Source organism: Chionomys nivalis, chromosome 9 (assembly GCF_950005125.1).
Source record: "Chionomys nivalis chromosome 9, mChiNiv1.1, whole genome shotgun sequence".
NCBI lineage: Eukaryota > Metazoa > Chordata > Mammalia > Rodentia > Cricetidae > Chionomys > Chionomys nivalis.
The window spans coordinates 60575457-60589107 of NC_080094.1; the positions used below are offsets into that span (position 1 = coordinate 60575457).

General features: G+C 43.4%; 1 protein-coding gene across 1 annotated transcript; it reads left to right on the forward strand.

Annotated features, from left to right (window-relative positions):
• Window positions 1–4542: 4542 nt before the first annotated feature.
• On the forward strand, window positions 4543–9857 carry Actc1 (actin alpha cardiac muscle 1). The gene is made up of 7 exons (XM_057780343.1): window positions 4543–4606; window positions 5178–5335; window positions 6517–6841; window positions 7422–7583; window positions 7762–7953; window positions 8826–9007; window positions 9538–9857. Exons 2-7 carry the CDS (start codon window positions 5207–5209, stop codon window positions 9679–9681), a joined length of 1134 nt encoding a protein of 377 aa, XP_057636326.1. The 5' UTR covers window positions 4543–4606; window positions 5178–5206; the 3' UTR covers window positions 9682–9857.
• The last annotated feature ends 3794 nt before the right edge of the window (window positions 9858–13651 follow it).

The following is a 13651-nucleotide window of genomic DNA, read 5'->3' on the forward strand; positions in this document are numbered from 1 at the left end:
AGGCAATGAGGAAAGGAGAAGCTCACCTGGGCAGTAGGGGGAGGTCCCATTAAATACAGATTCCTTTCTCTTCCAGGGAGGAATCCCAGAATTCGAGCTTGTATTAGGCAGTCCAGTGGCAGGCAATCCTATCATCCCACTGTGAAAAGCAGCAACCCAGGAAAACAGAAGGCATGAAAAGATGGTTTGAAATCAGGCTCACTTGGTGTCTCACTGTAGTTCTCTACTCTTTGCTTATCTTTGTGACTTCAGGTGACAGTCCCTGATTCTGAGGACTAGGACTCTCTCCCACTTCGGGACGTAGTCATTCCTAAATTTGAAAATCATCTTAGTTACAATAAAGCATGAATATGTAAAATTAGAAGGCTGGCAGCATGCTAATATGGGTGTACTTAACAACACTGAACTATGCACTCACTTGTCTCAGTTTCCAAATGAAATAAATCACTGAAAATTTGTGTTAAATGAAAAACTGAAGATTCTTACCAACTTAATTAATTTCCACTTTAAAATATGTAAAATAGAGTTTAGTGTTTCTAAAATGTGGAAATAAGCAGTGATACAATAGTAAATATTTAATGCTATAAATCTTTAAGGACAAAACCATGGGAAATAAAAGAAAAAAGGCAAATAGGATTAGAAGCTAAAAATACATCTGTACAGCAAACGAAGTGATTCTCAGTAAAAAGGCAGCCTATAGAATGGGGGGAGATACTTGCAAACTCTGTCTGCCAAAGGATTAACATTCATATGAGGGACTAGAAGAACTCAACAGCCAAGTTAAATAAAGCAAATAACGTTCAGTAAATTCAAATAGATATTTCTCAGAAGAAAACATACATAGATGGCTAATGGCCAGCAGGCATATGAACAACAGCATCACAAATTAGGGAAATGCAAATCAAAACCACTGTGAGCGATCCATTCACCCCATTTGGAATGAGTTATTATCAAAAAGCCAAAAGATATTGAGGAAAAGGGACTCTGGCCCACTGTTGGATGGAATGTAAGTTAGTACAGCCATGAAGGGAAACCGTTTGGGGTGCCTCAAAAACGTTCAATTACAGCTATCATATGATGTGGCACCCTTCCCCAGGGGATCTATTTCCAATGACAATAATGTCTGTATGTTCAAGAGATGTTTGCATAGCAGTGTTTTATGCAATAATACTCACCAGAGCTGAGAAATGTAAACAATCAGTGTCTAGCAACTGGTGAATAAAGTGTGGTGTGTGTGTGTGTGCACGTGTGTTTCTATATATATGCGTGTGTGTGTGTGTCTCTGTATGGGTGGGTGTGTAAAAGGAAATTTTGTCATTCACAACACCATGGATGGAACTAGAACTAGATCATTATGTTAAGTGAAATAAGACAAGCCCCACATGCTCTATCTCATGAGGAATCTGCAAAAGATGATGCCATAGATGTTGATAGTAAGTGGTAGTTACTAGATGCTGGAGAGGGTACAGTCTGGGGAGGGATGGGAAAGATTCACTAACGAGTACTAAGTTACAGGGGACAGCATTAAGTCCTTGTGTGTTGCTGCACGGCAGGGTAACTATAGACCATGTACAGTAGATTTCAGAAAGTTGGAAGAAAAGATCTTGAATGTTTTCACCATAAAAAAAAAACTTCAAGACAAAAATATTTCTTTTTGTATAAGGTTCATGAAATTTTATATAATGTATATGAAAATACATTTTGCTTCAAGTGTTAAAGGACTAACGGAGGCCTGGCGAGAATTCTCAGCAGATAAAGTATCCACTGTGCAAGACCTGAGGTCAACCCCAGAAGCTACATGAAGAGTGGCCCTCTAGCCTGCTCCACACCCTGTGGTGCCATCTTGCTCCCATCACCCAAAGACACTGATCATGATGAATAAACACTGTTTAAAAATTAAAACGTGTGTAAATGTCTTACAGGACTGGGCAGTGGTGGGGCACGCCTTTAATCCCAGCAGAAGCGGGGGGGGGGGGGGGGGGGGAGATCTCTGAGAATTCAAGGCCAACCTGGTCTACAGAGGTAGTTCCAGGACAGGTAGGGATGTTACACAGAGAAACCCTGTCTCAAAAAGCAAAAACAATGTCTTGAAGATGAGTATTGTCTCCCAAAAATGTCCCTCAATGAATTTACGCATACTTCACTAGAACACAGTCTTGTAGTAGGTGGCTCTAACAGCATTGCAAAGTATCAGATGAAATCACAGTACCCAGGTTCCGGAGAACTTCAGCACATACACAGCAACCATAGAGCTCTCCCATCAGCCACTGTCAAGCAGCGACTCTCTCAGGCAAGTTCAAGAACTTCAGATCCATTCTACTTAGAAACAGCTAAGTCGGGGATGACTGGTGGACCGTGCCTGGAATCCCAGCACTTGGGTGGAGAAGTTGGAAAGTCAGGCGTTCAAGGTCATCGCCTGCTACCCAGCTTTTTGGGATCCATCTGATCTACGTGAAACTGTCATTTCCAAAAGGCTCTCTCTGAAACTCCTTTTAGATGGCCCCTGCCCCTGTGTCTAATGGCAGAATGAGACCACCTCTTCCTCCCAACATATACCATTGAGTGTCTTTGACTTCCACAATGGCCACTGAGGAGGAGTCCTGCTGTGTATTATTCATCACTAAATTTTCTCTCATAATGAATAGAACATTGCTGAATCGAGGAATGAATGGCAGTGACCCAACTTTTCAAAAACAGAAAGCTACTGCCATCTCTAAAAGTATCATTATCGAACGGTAATGGCTCAAGTTAATTTGTCTCATATATGACTTACACTGCTTGTCTTTTATTGGGACACTCCTCAATAACCCCTGTTAGAACTGAGTTATTGTGCTTCTTTTTGGGGTGTTGGGAATGGGGTCTTAATGAGTTAGTTAGCCTGCCCAAGACCAAATGTACAGTATGTAGTGATAGGGGCAAGATTTGAAGCCCATCAAATCACTCTGCGTCACGTCAATGGACATTCTCATTGCAAAGCATTGATGGTACAGTGGGGTTTGATCTCAGGCAGGCAGGCCTCTCCCCTGTCTCCATGGCTTGGCTGCCCCGCCGTTTCATCCCCAGATCATCCCAAACATGGTTGGGAAGCTCTGAGGGGAGGACCCAGCATTCCCAGGCCCCAGTACTATCTAATCAGCAGCCCTCCTCAGCATATCAATCCAAGCCCACTCTAGACAGAGATGCCGGTGCCCAGCTTTCTATTTTTAACTGGTGTGAACTGAAGGAAAGGCACAAGCATTAAAAGTCCAGGCACTAGTCAAGAACCAAGTATACAGGGCACTCCAGGGCAAGCTAGTGACCTGTGTCCTTCTACCTCCTACACCGCCCCGCCTCCTCACTTCAGGCTACCTTTCTTTTTCTTTCTGAAAAAGGCGCAGGCCCTTTCAAGTCTGTTCCCCATGAGGGAGATGATACTCGCTTGTAGCAATGCTTTGCACATCTTACTGTAAATGCTAACCACGGGCTGTACGGTGAACCTGGCTCGGTAGGGGCCTGGGATGCTTCATTTCTAGCTCATCCGAGTTTGAAGGTGCTCTTTGCCCACAGCCATTTGAGGAGGAGAGCTGGCAAATTCTCCTACCCTAAGTGGCTATGATCTTCCCCACAAAAGTGTTTGCTTTTCAAGACGTGTTTACTGGGGGATGGAGAACTTCATCCCCCATTTAAAGGTGCCCATCTATCTGCTAGCAAGTGTCGGTGGTGATTTTTGGTATCGGTGCCTCTGTTTACTTTGGAAGCAGAGGACCCCTTTCTTGCCTAAATGCTAAGTTTGAGTTTGAGCAAAACCCTTATAGAGTGGACGAGGGCTATTTGTCCGCAGGGCTGGATTCGGACAGACCCTCAGGCAATCCTCCTCTGCCTTTCCCTGCCAGCTCAGACCCATGACTGGGGTGGACCCAAGACTGGTAAATCCTAGCTTTCCCATCTAGGTGAACTTAGCCCCAGCCCAGACTAACCGAGACCAGAAGGTACCCTGCCCAGGTGCCCCTTTTGCATCCAGGTACTCAGTGTGCTACCAAGGTGCTCTCTGTGCCAAGAGACTGCCGGAGACTCTGCTCCTCTGTCTCTCAGTACTGGAAGATGAGAAGCTGCTGTCTCTCCCCTGAAGCCCCAGTCCAGCTGTCAGGACCCTTCTCCAAGGGCAGCGTGCCAAGCCTTCCGGCTTGCTTGTGCGTGACTTATGGTCCCTTAGTCTGGCTTGGCTGGCTACACAGCAACCAGGGAGTTCCCCCACCCCAGCAAGGAGGAAGGGGCGCGTTGGAGTCACTTAGTCTTCCCCTGCCCCCAACCCCTTTCCATCCAGCCCCTCCCTAGCTCCCTATTTGGCCATTGCTATGACTGCCCCCTCCCCTTCCTTACATGGTCTGGGAGCCCCCCGCTGATCCTCTTCCCTGCCCTTGGCTCCAAGAATGGCCTCGGCGGTCCTAGATGGTGCTAAAGCGACCAAATAAGGCAAGGTGGCAGAACAGGGGCCCCCCACCCCTGCCCCCGGCTGCTCCAACTGACCCCGTCCATCAGCGTGCTATAAAGCCGCCGCTCCAGGCAACAGACACCCAGTGCCTGCCGCCAGCGCCAGCCCAGCAGAAACCAGCCCGCCCCTAGCACGGTGAGTCCCAGCCTTGCTCCACCCCTGCTCCCTGCGGGACTGTGCTTTTGTGCTCTTGTGGATCCCACGCTGTTTTTCTTTTTTAAGCAAACTTTCTGGTGTCGTTTTGGCTTGTTTTGTCTTGGATCTCATCAAACTCCATTCCACCACCAGAGCTTTTGTGGGTCACTGATCTCTAGAACTTTCCCCCCCTTCCCGGGGTGAGGTTAGGGAGGGAGAATAAACTTTCTATTGATGAGATGGTGAAAGCTGAAAGGGCTCGAATCAGCCCTTGGGCCATTAAAACTCCGGGGTGATTAGGACCATGACTCCTTGCAGCTGGGGTGGAGGGTGAGCCTCTCCGCCAGAGAGCGTGGGTGGGTTCTTCAGCCTTCTCTCAGCCACACTGACAGTCTCCTGGCTTCTTCCAACCATTTTGTTTGTTTGTTTGTTTATGTCTTGAGCATAAGAGAGACTACGGTTGTCTCCCCACTCTACAGTCCAATAACCCTACTGTGCCCTGTCACTTTCTCCTCTGAAGGAGAAGGCCAGTTCTGCAGACACTGAGTGTGGGCCCCTCTCCTGTCCTTAGCCCACAGATTACACAGAAGCCCTACCAGGATGTGCGACGACGAGGAGACCACCGCTTTGGTGTGCGACAACGGCTCAGGGCTGGTGAAAGCCGGCTTTGCCGGAGATGATGCCCCCAGGGCTGTATTCCCTTCCATCGTGGGTCGCCCACGCCACCAGGTAACCCTCTGCCCTTTCTAGCCTGGTCCCAGTCACAAATCCAAACCACTTCAAGCAACCCTTGCCAACCCCCAAATACCAAGAAGTCCATGGCAGTGGCACACCTGTTGATGGGTCCAGCTGTCTTCTATGAAAGGCCATCAGCTTGTCATTCCAGGCCTGTGGATTTCCAACTGCTGTGTCTTCTCTGTCTCTGAAACCATGGATTTCTTCTGTGCCCCCCTCTTCCCACCCTTTATCCATTCAGTTTAGTTCAAATAGTACAGCCAACTTCTTTAATGTAACTACTCGGAACTAAGCAGTACCCAATCTCCGTTCTTCTCTCTTGTTCACAGTCAGTTTACAGAGCTCCCCTGAGCTGTCATGGACTTCCCTGGGTGTCACATTTTTAGAAGTCAGTTGTGACTGAAGCAGCAAGCGCCATGGCAATAGTGACATACCACCTTGTTTATTAAAAGAAATGTCATGCTCTCTGGGTTTGTCGCATGCCTGGCCAGATAGGCTGCCAGGGAGCAGAGCTGGAAGTCCTCAGGCTTAAACAGTGCAGGGCATTCCAGGATGCTCTGAGTGGTTTGACTTTTCATCTGAGTGATAGAGGCCTGTCAGCCTATGTACAGTGGATGGGTGTCAGAATCTTTTCTTAAGAGCACTAGAAGCTATAATGACATCATTAGTTCAGTTATTCTAAAAGATAGCAGTCTATTTCCTAGGTGACATCAGCGATAAGATGAATAATTTTATGAAGTCATTATGCTATTTCAAAACCAAGAGACTCTGCTTCTTCAATAAAACCCCTTTATTCTTTCCTCCACAGTTACAATCTAATTAATAGAGATATACTTCCTTGTGTGGCGATAAAGTGTAACATTTTTTCTAAATGATACATTGAAATTGGGATTATATATTAACTCTTGGAGGTGGGGTCCCACACTGTATCCCAGGCTTGCCTGGTATGCTCTATAGTCCAAGTTGAGCTTAAAGTTGCAGCCCGTTTTAGCTTTTTGAGTACTCGGATTATAGGCATGAACCACCACGGCTAATTTTCTAATTCTAACTTTAGCATTTCTAGTACTTTATAGCTATTTGTTGCATTGGGAGTTGGATATAAGTTAATAAGGTCTGGACTATATTCCTGTCTTGGTGGGATCATGATATCCTCATTTTTTTTTTCTTTTTTACAGGGTGTCATGGTAGGTATGGGGCAGAAGGACTCCTATGTAGGTGATGAAGCCCAGAGCAAGCGAGGTATCCTGACTCTGAAGTACCCCATTGAGCATGGCATCATCACCAACTGGGACGACATGGAGAAGATCTGGCACCATACCTTCTACAATGAGCTCCGTGTGGCCCCTGAGGAGCACCCGACCCTGCTCACTGAAGCCCCACTGAACCCCAAGGCCAACCGTGAGAAGATGACCCAGATCATGTTTGAGACCTTCAATGTCCCTGCCATGTATGTGGCCATCCAGGCGGTGCTGTCCCTGTATGCTTCTGGAAGAACCACAGGTTTGTTTGGGTTGGGGAACAATAAATAATTAATCATATTCTCAACTCCCTGACTTTGCTATGAACCCAAATCCTCACCTGACAAAGGAGGGGCCCCCTCCCTGGCCCTCTCTAAAAAGGTGTCTGTGCTGAGAGGAAGAGGTAACAATAATTCCAAGGTTGGTTTCAGACAATATTTATTGTAAGATCTAATAACCCATGGAGTTAGTTCTTTCCCTTATTCACAGGCCCTGGGCAGACATAGTCAAGGGCACATTCCCCTTTGGGGTCTGAATCAGAGAGACACATTGTAAGTTAGATTGGCCCTGAGAAAAACGTGCCTGGATGCTTACATAACATGCTAATGGCTGATGAGAGGGCTGGCCCTTTGAAAGTATCCTCGGCAAATTTTTCTACTACGAGCTGTGCTGCCTTCAGAGTTAGTATCCATCCACTATATGGTCATTTTTATTCTTCACATTAAGGAATCTGCTTTTGTCCAGAGCAATGCCTAGACTTGTTTCTCGTATCCAAACAGAAGCAGGTTTTGCTGTGGCTGAAGCCTCCTTGGTGCTTCATTCTCTTCTGTCTTTTCTAACAGGCATTGTTCTGGACTCTGGTGATGGCGTAACTCACAATGTCCCCATCTATGAGGGCTATGCCTTACCCCATGCCATCATGCGTCTGGATCTGGCTGGTCGGGATCTCACTGACTACCTCATGAAGATCCTCACTGAGCGCGGATACTCCTTTGTCACTACTGGTAAGTGAGAGAGAGAGAGAGAGAGTGTGTGTGTGTGTGTGTGTGTTTGTGCGTGTATGTGTGTGTCTTATCTGACACAACGTATACCTGTTGGTTTTGCTTCCTTGGTGGATCCATCTACTTCCCCACAATTGATTCTTTCTTCCGAGCTTGACTATTAAGCCTTTTATCTCTGCAGCTGAACGTGAAATTGTCCGTGACATTAAGGAAAAACTGTGTTACGTCGCCCTGGACTTTGAGAATGAGATGGCTACAGCAGCCTCTTCCTCCTCTCTGGAGAAGAGCTATGAACTGCCTGATGGCCAAGTCATCACCATTGGCAACGAGCGTTTCCGCTGCCCAGAGACACTCTTCCAGCCCTCTTTCATTGGTAAGGGGTGGGTACTGGTGTTGAAGCTCAGCTTCTCTAGAAATTCTGGAGTCTTCCAAAGTATTATCCATTTTAATTAGAAGGACAGCAGAGTTCTTGAATCAGTCTGGCATCTCACCCAGCTCAGCCTTGCCTCCTGAAGCTCAGTACAGAGAAAGACTAAGACAGCTGCTCTAGTGAAAATGACTGAGGTTGTTACACCGAGTTTACCTCACAGCAGAGAATGAGACTGAGCAGTCACTGAATAGCGCATGCCCAATTACTCAAGACGGCCAATTAATTCCAACAAGTTCCATTATCAACAGGTTAGACTTTAAGTTATTCACCGTTAAATGCAACCACAACTCTATTCATTATGGTAACCGGATACTTGATGTCACCAAATATCTTTCCTACACACGTATTTCCAGAAGAAGCTGGAATCTGATCTCAGTTAAAAGTATAAGCCAGGTGTGGTAGCTCATACCTGCAATCCCAGTGCTGAGAAACTGACCGCAGCAGGATTGCCCTGAGTTCAAGGCTAGCCTGGGCTACAGAGATTCATCTCAAAACCAAACAAAATAGGTTCATTTTCACTTAAACGCGTGCAATCCTTTTTGCAATAGATCTCTACACTTCTGATGGCTGCAGAATGTGTTCACTCCAAACAGGCACTGAACACAGTTGTCTATCTCTTGGCATTCTGTACTGAATTATCTATTGGCACATTTTAGAGACCCCTCTCCCCACCTGTTCCCAGCAGTGTGTTGTGGGGGGAACATATGCTTTAGATATGAATGGGGGCAGCTCACTAACACAGAGGCATGCTGCCCTCTCCCCTCCCCCCCTTGCCTGGATTTGCTGTGAATACTTTAGAAAGAACTTGTTCCTAGGTATGGAGTCTGCTGGCATTCACGAAACCACTTACAATAGCATCATGAAGTGTGACATCGATATTCGCAAGGACCTGTACGCCAACAATGTCCTGTCTGGAGGCACCACCATGTACCCTGGTATTGCTGATCGTATGCAAAAGGAAATCACTGCGCTGGCTCCCAGCACCATGAAGATTAAGGTAGAGAGTGTTTGTGAGTGGGAGGACAAAGGCAGGTCGTGATATTCTCACCCAAGCTTCCCACCCCCCTTCTCTGGTATCTTAGCTTCCTATCTTTTACGAAGGTTTCTATTTAGTGCTAACACTATTCCTGACTTTTTTTCCCTAGCACTTTCCCCAAGATATGAACCTTTAAGACTGCTTCTAAATAGCAAATCGAAGTAAATATTTGAAACAGGGTGGGGGAGGGGATAACTAAACTAACTAAACTAAATGTGTAGACATTTCAAAGGCCCCAGGTTTGAGCTATCCTTCATGCATTTAGACTTTTGCCATATTATTCTCTAGTGCACAGGAGTAGAGAATTGATGAAATACAGGAAAGTTTGCTAGACCTAATTGGCTACATTGCTGTATGGTATAACATTTCCTCCATTATTTACGGTCAGTTAGTTAATCTGTGATGCTTTTTCTGAAAAGACCCCAAACCCATTGCCTGCTCCGTTGTTGGGAACTTCAGAACACACTGATGGTTTTGTTTTCTTTCTACAGATTATTGCCCCCCCTGAGCGTAAATACTCTGTCTGGATCGGAGGCTCCATCCTGGCCTCTCTGTCCACCTTCCAACAAATGTGGATCAGCAAGCAAGAGTATGACGAGGCAGGTCCATCCATCGTCCATCGCAAGTGCTTCTAAGGTGTCCCTCCCTTAGTCTACCTTCCATTCAGGATGATGGTGTTGTGCTTCTTGGAATCCTCTGAGCCCCCCTTCCCCATCTCTCATCAGTCATTGTACAGTTTGTTTACACACGCGCAGTTTGTTTGTGCTTCAAATATTTATTGCTTTATAAATAAATCAGACCTGGACTTGCAACCTACAGAAGACTGTCTTTTTTTCTTGCGGGAGAAGTACTGGGATGGGAAAGGTGTCTGGGACCCTAGACGAGGGATGGGGGAGGCATTTGTTCAGGTACCTTGACCATCATCGTATTAGAGCAACACAAAGTTTGCCCAACAAATTCATGTGACATTGAACTAGGAGACACAGCACTATATTTTGATTTCGTGTTTTGGAATAGAAGCATGAATATATTTTGAGAAGCCAAGATTAGTTCTGTGGTTTAGTTGTTCAGTTTAGTTCCGTAGATGTAAGTAAAGAAGATGGACAACACAGTTATCTACAATTAGTTACTATATTTGGTATTGCAAATTGTTTTAGCACATTTTGCATATTTTATAACCTTATAGAAAACACACACATTGGTAAAAAAAAAAAAAAAGAGGGTCAAAGTTTATTTTAAATTATGCTTTTCTCTTGTTTTGTTGTATTCCTCAGTTGTCTGGGTTTCTTGTTTGTTTGTTCTTTAGTTTTATTTATTTTGTTTTCTGTATACGAGGGTTTGGTTTGCCTGTATATCTGTGTACCATGAACATTCTTGGAGCCCTCAGAGGAGCCCTCAGAAGTATGAAGAGGGCATAAAATCATCAAATCTGCTGGAACTGGAATTACCAATGGTTGTGAGCCACGATGTGCGTTCTGGGAATCAAACCAGGGTCCTCTATAGAAGATAGTAAGGATATTAACTGTTGAGACAGCTCTCCAGCCTCCACATGTCTTTTTGAAGGCTATGTAAGAACCGAGAAGATCTACTTAACAGGTGGTGCTTTGTCTGGTTTCATATACCCACTATCCCTCAGTTTCTTGAACCTGGGTATATGAAGGTTATAAAAAAAAATTGGCAACAGTAAAAGGCTTATGAATGCCCAATGGCCAAATGAATGCCAAGTAAGATATCAAATGAATCCAAGGTGTGTGTAATAGCCATTGCCTGTGTTGTATCACATGACTTCATTGCAACATTGGTTCTGAGTACACAATGTACGTATTTCACATTGTGCCTGACATCACTTCACGGAACACCAACAAACACTGCCTGAAACAGCTCAGATTCAAGACTTTGTATACTATGAATGTACCGTTTTCATTGTATATACAAAGTTTCCTATTCTTGTCTAAACATAGTAGTTTAATTACTGACTATAGACTTTATATTTTTCTACTGTCCTGAGCACATAAGCATCAAGTCATCATATTATTGGACTGTATTATATAAACATATTTGATTTTTAAAGTTGCAGTCTGAGTTGCTGACAAGTTTTATTTTTAAAAATTATTAAAGGAAGGAATTTCAACCTGGGAATAGAACAGAACTTCCAGCAATTTCTGAAATGGCCCTCATTGTAGTCTGACATTTTGCACTATTTATTTATGAAAAATGGCATTGTCAGAACTGATTGTTACAAAAATTGAAATATAGGTCACTTCTGGAAAATACTGAAGATAGCCTATGTCCTATAGTACCAAATATTCAGCCAAGATTGAATTCTTCATATAAAAATAAATAAGCACAATCATCTTGTTACTATGTAAAATTACTTTCATCTTTAATAAGTGATATATAATATATATACACATAAATATGTCAAAGAAATATCTTAAAATAAATTCCCCTATGTTTTATCTTTATGATTTGTATATCTACTTTACATAGCTATAGGATCACACAAGTGAAAAGGGACCACAAGTAGAAATTTTAAGAAGACTTTCCCTAAACAAATTTAGGACACTGAGCATCAGCATCTTCAAAATAAGGAGAAAAAGCCAGATACTCCTGTCCACTTGGTGAAAATTTACAGGACAGACTTGCAGCCAGGTCATTTCTCTGCAATCTTGGAGTATTGTTGGAGAAAGTAAAGTGAAGATGTGAAAGTCAGAGGCAAGGAGAAGTTAAGGAACTGTAAAGCATGCTGGGAAGAATGCTGGGAACAGTCTACATGGGTCAAAGCATGCTGGGAAGAATGCTGGAAACAGCGTCTACCAGGGTCACTTTTGTTCTGTCCTTAGACTGGTCACTTGCAAACCCCAGACATTCGTGACCTTGGACTTCAGATGATGGACAGATGTCTGTTTAAGAATTAGGATTAGGCAGAGATTGGAGACACAGTTCAGTGGTGAAGGACATTGGCTGCTCTTCCAAAAGACCTGGGTTCAATTCCCAGCACCCACACAGCAACTCCTCACTGTCTGTAACTCCAGTTCAAGGGGATCTGAAATCTTCCCAAAGACATACATGCAGGCAAAATATCAATGGGCATAAATTTAAAAAAATGAATAAATCTTTTAAAAAAAAGGAATTAGAATTAGATAAGAAAAGCAGGGAGGAAGCCCCAGCAGGAGCGAATGGGAAAGAAGCTAAGGGACCAGACATAAAGCCTCCTAATGAGAACTGAAGAATTTTAGGAAATCTAATTGTGAAAAGTAGGTTCCAACCTGTTTGAAGAATCTCAAAGTCTCTTCATTTTCAAATTATCTTGTGCATGAACTGTTGGAGCTCATAGAGTGTTTGATGGGCTTAATTAAACCTCATATATCGAGAGAATCAAGACGCAGAAATTAAGCACCTGGACCAGTGTTACACAGCTCGCCTGTGGAACACTTAAGACAGAACTCAGATGTTTTGACACCTGATGTGACACTTTCTAAAAGCGTGTTTTCTAACTTTGGTCCTAGTTTATCATGGGTATCCCCATTCTATCACTCTCTGCCCTGTAGGACGTCTGGGTTCAAAATCTAGAGCACTTCGGGCTCCTTAGACAGCTTTAGTAGACTGTTCCTGTCATTAGCATCCAAGGTCATCGCTTTGTCTTTATGTGCATCGATCTTAAACGTGTCTCTTGATCCTTGACTCTGGACCAGGTTCAGAAGGAGGGTCAGGAGACAGAAAGTTGAATCAGATCATATTATCTGTGCTTAAGGAGCTAGGAGTTCTGTATTTAGCCAAGAAGAAGGTATTTTCTGCAATAATACATGCATAGTAATCTGATTCAGTGGCCTTTTCTTTAGATAAGGCATAAATGTCATTTTAGATTTTCTCCGTAAGCACTATCTTGTAGCCCAAATGGGTTGCTTTGAAAGCTGGGCATCACAAGAAGACATATTTGGGCCATGCATATGCAGGCCCTCTCTGTCTCCTTCACCTCTCAGGTCGGGTACGTACATATTATAAATTCCATATCTAAATATTGTATTGATGGGTTAACATTACATAATTTACTAGGATCTGATCTCTTGGTATTTCTATTTATAAGTAGACATAAGATGTATATTGTCTCTTGTTAAAAGTAGAAGCTTTAAGAACTAGTGTCTGACATTTGTATTTAAAATGGTAATCATATAGATTTACTTTACACTTTGGTATTCTTATCTATACTTGAAAATTAGATATAAGATACTAGGACAGATGACTCTTTCAAAAACTGTGCTCATGAAAGGTACCAAAGCAATCATAGTTTTTTAAAAAAAAAAGTACCTTCATATGGGTAAAATAATTTATATGTTTATAGTAATGGATTCTATTAAAATGCTATATATACAGAATCTTGTATTATTTATATTTTTCCCAGATTATAATGAAAAAACTATTGTTAGTACTTTCTCATACCTCCAAATACTTTTTTTTTTATTTTATGAACTGAGAAATAGGCCTTTCTGTAGACGTGTTTGTAAATATTCAAGAGAGTAGAATTAGGGAAAAGAAAAATTACTGAAGGAAATAGAATATGTAGAGCACTGGGGCTGATTTGCTATTTTAGGGCCTAAGCCAAAA